Source organism: Oncorhynchus masou, chromosome 17, assembly GCF_036934945.1.
Source record: "Oncorhynchus masou masou isolate Uvic2021 chromosome 17, UVic_Omas_1.1, whole genome shotgun sequence".
NCBI classification, from domain to species: domain Eukaryota; kingdom Metazoa; phylum Chordata; class Actinopteri; order Salmoniformes; family Salmonidae; genus Oncorhynchus; species Oncorhynchus masou.
Window position 1 is genome coordinate 39,121,874 of NC_088228.1, and position 9,836 is coordinate 39,131,709.

The 9,836-nt window shown below is 41.2% G+C and overlaps 1 protein-coding gene across 2 annotated transcripts; it reads right to left on the reverse strand.

The window, feature by feature from the left end:
- Positions 1–2,337: 2,337 nt before the first annotated feature.
- Positions 2,338–8,526, reverse strand: LOC135559007 (zinc finger protein 112-like). 2 transcript variants are annotated; one of them, XM_064993307.1, is made up of 4 exons: positions 8,093–8,526; positions 5,169–5,915; positions 4,142–4,909; positions 2,338–3,849 (listed from the first exon to the last, which is right to left on the reverse strand). In XM_064993307.1, exons 1-4 carry the CDS (start codon positions 8,361–8,363, stop codon positions 2,909–2,911), a joined length of 2,727 nt encoding a protein of 908 aa, XP_064849379.1. In that variant the 5' UTR covers positions 8,364–8,526; the 3' UTR covers positions 2,338–2,908. The 2 variants fall into 2 exon arrangements, with proteins under 2 accessions (XP_064849379.1, XP_064849377.1); XM_064993305.1 differs by having other exon boundaries at positions 2,338–3,852.
- Positions 8,527–9,836: the final 1,310 nt, after the last annotated feature.

A 9,836-nucleotide genomic window follows, 5' to 3' on the forward strand; every position in this document is an offset into this window, starting at 1 on the left:
CGTGGCTGGGTCTTTCAGCATGACAATGATCCCTAACACACCGCCCGGGCAATGACGGAGTGGCTTCGTAAGAAGCATTTCAAGGTCCTGGAGTGGCCTAGCCAGTCTCCAGATCTAAACCCCATTGAAAATCTTTGGAGGGAGTTGAAAGTCTGTGTTGCCCAGCAACATTCCCAAAACATCACTGCTCTAGAGGAGATCTGCATGGAGGAATGGGCCAAAATACCAGCAACAGTGTGTGAAAATCTTGTGAAGACTTACAGAAAACGTTTGACCTCTGTCATTGCCAACAAAGGGTATATAACAAAATATTGAGATAAATAAGTATTTGGTCAATAACAAAAGTTTGACCATAATTTGCAAATAAATCCATTAAAAATCCTACAATGTGATTTTCTGGATTTTTTTTCTCATTTTGTCTGTCATAGTTGAAGTGTACCTATGATGAAAATTACAGGCCTCTCTCATCTTTTTAAGTGGGAGAACTTTGTGGCTGACTAAATACTTTTTTGCTCCACTGTATATCCACAGTAAAATGAGTCCTGTATCGACATAACCTGAAAGGCCGCTCAGCAAGGAAGAAGCCAGACTATGGTTTGCAAATGCACATGGGGACAAAGATCGTACATTTTGGAGAAATGTCCCCTGGTCTGATGAAACAAAAATAGAACTGTTTGGCCATAATGACCATCATTAAGTTTGGAGGAAAAAGGGGGACACTTGCAAGCCGAAGAACACCATCCCAACCATGAAGCACGGGGGTGGCAGCATCATGTTGTGGAGGTGCTTTGCTGCAGGAGGGACTGGTGCACTTCACAAAATAGATGGCATTATGGAGGTAGGAAATGTTGTGGATATATTGAAGCAACATCTCAAGACATCAGTCAGGAAGTTAATGCTTGGTCGCCAATGGGTCTTCCAAATGGACAATGACCCCAAGCATACTTCCAAAGTTGTGACAAAATGGCTTAACGAGAACAAAGTCAAGGTATTGGAGTGGTCATCACAAAGCCTTGACTTCAATCCTATAGAAAATTTGTGGGCAGAACTGAAAAAGCGTGTTCGAGCAAGGAGGCCTTCAAACCTGACTCAGTTACACCTGCTCTGTCAGGAGGAATGGGCCAAAATTCACCCAACTTATTGTGCGAAGCTTGTGGAAGGCTACCCGAAACATTTGACCCAAGTTAAACAATTTTAAGGCAATGCTACCAAATACTAATTCATTATGTAAACTTCTGACCCACTGGGAATGTGATGGAAAGAAATAAAAGCTGAAATAAATCATTCTCTACTATTATTCTGACATTTCACATTTTTAAAATAAAGTGGTGATCCTTAACTGACTTAAGACAGGGACTTTTTACTAGGATTAAATGTCAGGAATTGTGAAAAACTGAGTTTAAATGTATTTGGCTAAGGTGTATGTAAACTTCAACTGTATATCTTAGTCATTGTCATTAGTGGCCTGCATACTCAGACATGTCACCCATTAAGCATGTTTGGGATGCTCTGGATTGACGTGTACGACAGCGTATTCCAGTTCCTGCCAATATCCAGCAACTTCACACAGCCATTGAAGAGGAGTGGGACAACAATCCACAATCAACAGCCTGATCAACTCTATGCAAAGATGTGTTGCGTGCATGAGTCAAATGGTGGTCACACCAGATACCGACTGGTTTTCTGATCCAATCCAAACACCTTTTTTTTGTTTTGACGTATCTGTGACCAACCGATGCATCTGTATTCCCATATTCATGTGAAATCCATAGATTAGGGCCTCATTTATTTATTTTAATTGACTGATTCAGTATATATCTCTATATCTCATATGTTAACGGCAGTGTTTTCCTTTAACACACATGAACACAAATACTTTGGTATTATTTATAATAGCCTCATCTACAAAGAGCAATAGGCCTAGCTTCCTGTGCGCTTTGGCGCTCTTAATGTTGTGCTAAAAAGACTTGTTTGTCATGGAATCCTCGCTATCGTCAGCTCATTTTCCATCAGTAGCAATTTTCTCCTCAGCATTTCATTTTTGTTCCGAGATATTTCAAAATGTAATACAGTTGTCATCGATAAGTTTGACAATTTCTACCACCACTGCTTTGGCTAAAACCTCCACGAGTCGTTAAGAAACAAACAAAAAAAAAAAAACGTGTCAAAGTTAAGTCTATGAATGTGAATTTTAATTCTAAAAGCTAGCTACATCAACCATGGACCCATCAACCAAAATTGAAATCTGTCTGCAAAATAAACTACTTCCGCATCAAGTTTTTGTAACTGAAAAATAAGAAAAGTGAACACCAAAGATGGAATGGCAAAAAATAGGAATTCTCTTATAAAACATTTTATTTTTACTGACAAGTAAAACAGTGAACCCACAAGATTGAGACATTCACAATTTTACATTTACTTGAAAAATTATATACAAGCAGAAAAATAACCAAATTTTACTCAAACTAGGCTGATTTTCCTGTTTTTGGTAGCTTGAGTAAAGAAAACTCAATTTGAACAACTCATTCATTGAGTAGTAGACAAACTTACCATCAAGGTCTTCTCAGAAAAAATGGTTACGTAACCCTATTCTTGGATAAATAATCCATACAATTGATGTAGAAAGAGAAAAAAAATCATTATTCTAAGTTTTTCTTTAACCTTTTTTACACATTATTGGAGATACCTGATGACAATAAACTAAGCACTACTCAAATAGTCCATTTAATCAAGTGTAGTGGAAACAACCATATAAAACAAACATATTAAGTCTTATCAACACAATATAGTTGGACTTCCAAATTGTTGCAACACCGAATTATTACCAATAGCAGCCATATGTCCCATTCTCATTTTACAACACTAGTATTGATTGAATTTTGATTAAGCCCATCTGGCCTTTGGTTAACTACCCTGTATGAAGTCTCTGATGAGCTTTCAGGCTGCTCTTCTGAGTGAAACTCTTACCACATATCTCACAGCAGTAGGGTTTCTCACCAGTATGAGTGCGCTGGTGTCTTTCAAAATGACTATGGCGATCAAAACTCTTTCCACAAATGGAGCATATGAAACATCTATTTCTTGTGTTGTCTGTGGTGGCACTGCTGCCCTCTGTGCTGTCAAAACCGTCTATACCAAGGGCAAATAAAATGCCGTCTTTACTGTTTGGTTCAGTGATGTACTCTCTCATTGCCGTTTCCTTCACCACAGGTAGTGGTACGCGGTCCTGAAACCTGGGTAGTATTGTCCCATTGCCATCCTCTCGGTTCCTTGCATGTAGAGCCATTCCTGCATACTGCTCTTGCTCAATCATTTCCAACTTGTTTTTCTCATCCTGAAAAGACAAGTGTTCAAGTTCCACCTCTCTAGAAGCTGACGAATAGAACCCGTGGTGGTGGTGCATTCCATCAAAGAGACGGTGATTGTATTGGACACTGGGCGAATCTGGGCGGGACTTCTGCTGCTTTATACCATCGAAGGAGCAACCTGGATGTACAGATCCAGACTCGTTATCATTGTGCCTCTCTGCTGTAAAAGATCTACACAGCTGACTCTCCCTCTCATCCATGACATACTCTGGGTCATCCTGATAACCTGGTCGCTCTGTGCTTTGTTGGTGTTGATGTCCAGACAGATTGATTGTCTGGGCTTTAAACTCCTTCTCTCGCTCCTCTTTCACTACTAACCCCTGCCCCCTTCCTCCCTCCTCGTCTTCACTGTCCCCAGAGCTAGGCTGTTCTTCAGCAAGTGAGGCCTGAGCCCTCTGTTCCCCTGGGTTCTCTGAGGGTCTCGGATGGACATCAGGCTTCTTATCAAGTTGAGGTTGTTCTGTTAGCATTTCAACACCATCTGCTTGACAAATCAAGAGTACCAAATATTTAGCATTGATTATAACATCAAAATAGCAATCTAACATTAGCTGTTAAACTTCATCCTAAACCACTGAAAGAGCCCAGGAAAACATTTAGTATCTGTCCCAAATGACACCTCATTCTGTATGTAGTGCACTACTTTGATCAAAGCCCTATGGGCCAAGGTCAAAAGTAGTACACTATAAAGGGAATAGGGTGCCATTTAGGATGGAACCTTAGAACAATTAAAAGAATGTATGAAAAACATCAACATGATTTTTGTCTCTTACCTCTGTGAGTCTTCAGATGTCCTTTGAGGCTGCTCTTCTGGTTGAAACACCTTCCACATATTTCACATCCGTACGGTTTTTCACCCGTATGAATTCGCTGGTGCCTTTCCAGATGACCAACCCGCTCAAAGACCTTCCCACAGAATGAACAGATGAAGCACTTCTTGTCCCTGGTGACTCCTTGGAAGGTTCTCACTTTCCTTGGAAAACTAGAGAAGATAGGGCTATGGTTCAGTGTAACCCCTTCCATGCCCTGTGAGTCTGACTGTACTGTGCCGTCACTTGCTATCAAGAGTGTGTCTGAAGGTCCATAATGTTGCTGTCTGAGCTGCAAAATCATATCCTCTCTGACATCAACATATGGTTTTCCTGGAAAGGAAGCACTGCTGCATGCCGCTTCCACCCTTCCTGGGACATGATTTACAGCTGAGTGGTCAGGGAGACACTGTGACTTGTGACCAGAACTGCTGAAATATTCTGAATTGCTTGTCTCAATATCATGGTCTGCTTGTGAACCGGACATCCATGACTGGCTCCCTCTCTCACACAACGACAAGTTAGCAGCCAGTTCTTCTGCGTTTCCTGCAGTCTGTTCTTCTCCTTTATGATTCAGTGTCTGGGATGCATCCTTCTGCTCCTCTGGCTCCGACTTCACAGGTATCTCAGGAGTTTGGACCACTTCATTATTTTTGTTGCATTGCTCTTCCTCAGACTGACTTCTATCCAGGGGAGGCATCTCCTCGTTGTTAGCTTCTCCGTCTATCGACACTGTGTGGAAATATTACATTTGATTAATACAATAATGAGGCAGGGAATTGCTTATGTCCTATAATAACCAATATATTGGTGTTATAATCTTGTGAGTGTTCCAAATTGTACCCAATTACCTATATAATGCACTACTTTTGACCAGAGCCCTATGGGCTCTACACGATATAGGGAATGGGGTGTCATTTGGTACGCAGCCATGGAATTGCCTGTGATCTATAACCAATGCACTGTTCACATAGTGACTCTAATCTCTTACCTCTGTGAGTCTTCAGATGCCCTTTGAGGCTACTCTTCTGGTTGAAACACCTTCCACATAGGTCACAGCTGTACGGTTTCTCACCCGTATGAATTCGCAGATGTCTTTCAAGATGGCCGTAACGTTCAAAACTCTTCCCACACAGTGTGCAAATGAAGTGTTTCTTAACCTGGCAAAATCTCTTGGTCCTCGCTCTCCTTGCAGTATTATAATTTGAGCCAAAGCCCAATACACTTCTAGGGTCTGGGTTTGACTGTACTGTGCCGTCACTTGTTCTCTTGAGTATGTCTGACTGCCGATAATGTTGTGGCTGTCTGAGCTGTGAAATCATATCCTCTCTTACATCAACATATGGTTTACCTGGAAACGAAACACTGCTGCATGACGCTTCCACCTTTCTGGAATTTCCAGGAGGTACAGAAGAGTGATCAGGGAGACACTGGGAGTTTTGCCCTGAACTATTCAAATATTCTGAATGGCTCATCTCCATATCATTGTCTGCTTGTGAACTGGTCATCCACTGCTGGCTGTCTCTGTCATACATTGACAGTTCAGCATCCAGACGACCTTTGTCCTTTCTCCCTGTACTTTGCTTTGCTTGATCCAGCTCCACTCCTGGCTCAGTCTTCACCCGAGTCTCATCTGCATGTCGAATGACTTCTTCATCCCTTTCATTACCAATCTCCCCAGACTGCAGTTTCTCAAGCGATGTCCTCCCTACACAAGCAGTACCGCTTTTACCTGGCCCTGTGGAAATGAAGAAGTATTGCATGTTATCAAAATCCTTCATTGTTTGTTTTAATAATAATCCAAATGGAGCCATGTCTGTTAGGGTTGGGCAATGGGAGACCTCTTCTATGATATGCTACTCCAAGTATTGCGATTTAGTCATTTTAGCGCAGTTAATGACTAGATAATACCAAACTGTGCATTTTTTTTTGCTTATGTGTTTACAATATTAGTCGCATTCTCTTTTTTTTTTTTTTTTTTTTTTAAATTTAACTAGGCAAGTCAGTTAAGAAAAATTCTTATTTACAATGACGGACTAGGAACAGTGGGTTAACTGCCTGTTCAGGGGCAGAACGACAGATTTGTACCTTGTCAGCTCGGGGATTCGAACTTGCAACCTTCCGGCTACTAGTCCAACGCTCTAACCACTAGGCTATCCTGCCGCCCCATTAAATACTGTTATGTCGGAAAAATATGGCTTAGTTTTTTCATTATGAAGCGGTCAGATGACGTGGATGCTACTGACAGGACTGGAATATGTTCTGGGATTCGTCCGATGGCATTGAGTAGTATACCACCTCTGTCACCGGCTTCATCAATAAATGCATCGTTGACCTTCCCCACAGTGACCGTACGTACATATCCCAACCAGAAATCATAGATTACAGGCAACATCCGCACCGAGGTAAAGGCAAGAGCTGCCACTTTCAAGGTTCGGGACACTAACCCGAATGCTTATAAGAAATCCCACTATGCCCTCCGACAAACCATCAAACAGGCAAAGCATCAATAAAGGACAAAGATTGAATCCTTCTACACCGACTGATGCTTGTCAGATGTGGCATGGCTTGCAAACATTTACAGACTACAAAGGAAACCCAGCTGCGACCTGCCCAGTGACGTGAGCCTACCAGACATAATATTAACTTTACCTCAATTACCTCCACTAACCTGTACCCCCACACATTGACTCGGTACCGGTACCCCCTGTATATAGCCTCGTTATTGTTATTTTATTGTGTTACTTTTTAAAGTTTATTTAGTAAATATTTTCTGAAAACTGCATTGTTGGTTAAGGGCTTGTAAGTAAGTATTTCACGTTACAAACCTGTTGTATTCGGCACATGTATAAAAAAATGGATTTGCACCATATTGATACTGCATAATTGGTAAAACTGCAGTTTGGATTTGTAAATGTAAGGCTCTTGCACTTTACAATATATTGTCAATGTCAAATATCACAACATTCAATTTAATCATATATCAGTCCAACCCTAGTTTCTGAGGGGTTGTGTCAAAGAAGGGTGTAACAGTGTGTAATAATGACATGATTTTACAATCACACCATCACTAGCCTTGTCCAAGCCAGAAGAACTTACATTTTAGCAGACACTCTTATCTAGAGCTCTTAACCTCGAGGTTTCCGCCCCTATCACTCATCTGCAGGAAGAGGTAATTGATTTTATCCAGAGAGGCAGCAGCGAAACAAGAAGTTTCACTCACCCCAAAATAAACCCAATGCGTTATTTTGACCTAAGCCCGTCCCTTGCCTTCCCGCCTTTGGGACAACGACTCCCGTTGTTAGGGCAGAGATATGCGCATCTCGTAATTCTATAGAGATCTCTGCTTTATCCCCTTACAACAGTGTAGGATCATATCAATCGGTTTCACCGGCGCTACACGGAATGCAATAATATGTATTGTAAGTAGACAATAGTGCACGCTTTTACAGTGATTGTACATAAAGATAGGCTTGATTTAGTGTTTATTAATTCCATTACAAATATTGCAGGAGGTGCATGCGCACTTGGTCAAAAACAATACTTCAATTCTTTAAAGACGATTTTTTTCGGTGCATGTAACTTTTTATTGAGCTTTTTTAGAAGTACATACCGTCTGTAACGACATTAAACTACATTCGTTATTAAATACCGTTCGTAGTTTTTACATTACTAATCTTGAAAAACTGGTGAATGGCAAGTTGAATGGCTGCGTCCTGGGTTAAAGGATAATCAACATATTCTGTAAATCCAGATTTTGGTTTAATGTGAACGTGAGTTGGCCGATTAAACAAACCTACATTATTTACCTGCAATCGTGCTATTGCTAGCTGACCAATGTTACGTGCACAGTTACGTATTGCTAACTATTGATTGATAGTAGAGTTGCTGCTAATAGTACGTCGTCGTACCCACCTCCTCTCCCAAGATTCTCGGCAGCGACTGATCGACCATGATGAATGCGTCTTCGAGCCTGAATCCCACGAGTTCGAGCTCTTCGAAGCTCGCTGTCAAGTTGTTGTACATTATTTTTCAGGACGTTGATTTCATTTTCCCGTTGACACATTTCCACACGTAACACCACTATACCATCGTCGACTACTTTGCTAATTTCTGCAACCGCAGCTTTAGAAAGTACCTCTATGATGGAAGCGATCTGCGCCCGTAGAGAAACACTGCTCAACATTTTCAAATGTTTAATTAATCTTGACGCAGCTCTGTCGTGCTCCTGCAAAAGATTGGAACTTTGTTACAAAGTAACGTTAATATGCTACTAGTGGGCTAATCATTAGGTTTAAAAATGCTAGCTTCCCGTGTTACCCGTGTAGCTCTGTGTCGCTGCTAGTTTCTTCTTCTTCTTTGAGATTGGGTTTGCGGATCGCATACACCGCCATCTACTGTACTGGAGTGTGAGGTCAGTCATGGTCTACCTACAATACATACAATTATTTGAATTAGTCTGGTTCCTCTATAGATTGTCGCCATAGTCTAGGACCTATAGGAACGTTGACCTATTTGACCTACCTATTTCTATAGATGAAGCACATTTTTATTCTCAGCTTCTTAACTCATCAACTAATTTATCCAGATGGCCAGCAGTAGCAGTGAGTGGGTAAAATCAATGGGGAAGCCACCCCCCCCCCCCCCCACAGAAAAAGTTTTTATCACAAAACCGGATAGCAACCTCTGTCCAGTGAAGTTCACAAAGCATATTGCATGTCCAGTAGCAGTAGTTACATGACCTATCTATAGCTTGGTCAAGCAAGTTAATGTTTCTGAAATTTTCTAACCACTAAACATCTACTGATTTCGAACCACAGAGAGTTACGGCAAGTCACAAAGAAAACAGGGGCTGCCTCCACTAATCCAGCACCATTTCAACTCCATCAAATCGCCTTTGCTTAGTCTAATACAGCGACAACTAAAAGATACCAAAAACAATTTAGTCCAATCAATGTAAGCTAAATATGATGTGGCTGTCCATGGTTCTGACTTCTGTGTTTGTCTGTGTGTGTGTGTGTGTGTGTGTGTGTGTGTGTGTGTGTGTGTGTGTGTGTGTGTGTGTGTGTGGATGCGTGTTTGTGCAAGTAGAAAAACATGTTGACTCACCCTTCTTGTAGAGAAACGCCAATGCCCTCCTCTCTTTCATGTTGATGAAATGGTCTTATCACTCTGTCATACAGTGCAGTACACACCATTATTTTTTGTTGTCCTAGGCTACCTGACTAAAATGCTTGCTCGCGAGCCTAACTTCCATTCATGGGCAACGTTAGTTAGTTAACTTCTATATATTGAATTTCCATCCTCTCAGGCCAGAGGTACAAACAATGTATGAATTAATGGTTGAATCAGAATTAAGTAAAAGCACAAGTCCAAATCCCTATCTCTATCCATAGCTAATTTAGGAAAGGGACAATTTTACTTAGCTGGCTAGCTAGCCACCGGAGGACAACAACACAACTAGATGTAAGAATTCTAATTTTTCTGTCAGTACATTTACATTTACATTTAAGTCATTTAGCAGACGCTCTTATCCAGAGCGACTTACAAATTGGTGAATTCACCTTCTGACATCCAGTGGAACAGCCACTTTACAATAGTGCATCTAAATCATTAAGGGGGGGGTGGTGAGAAGGATTACTTATCCTATCCTAGGTAT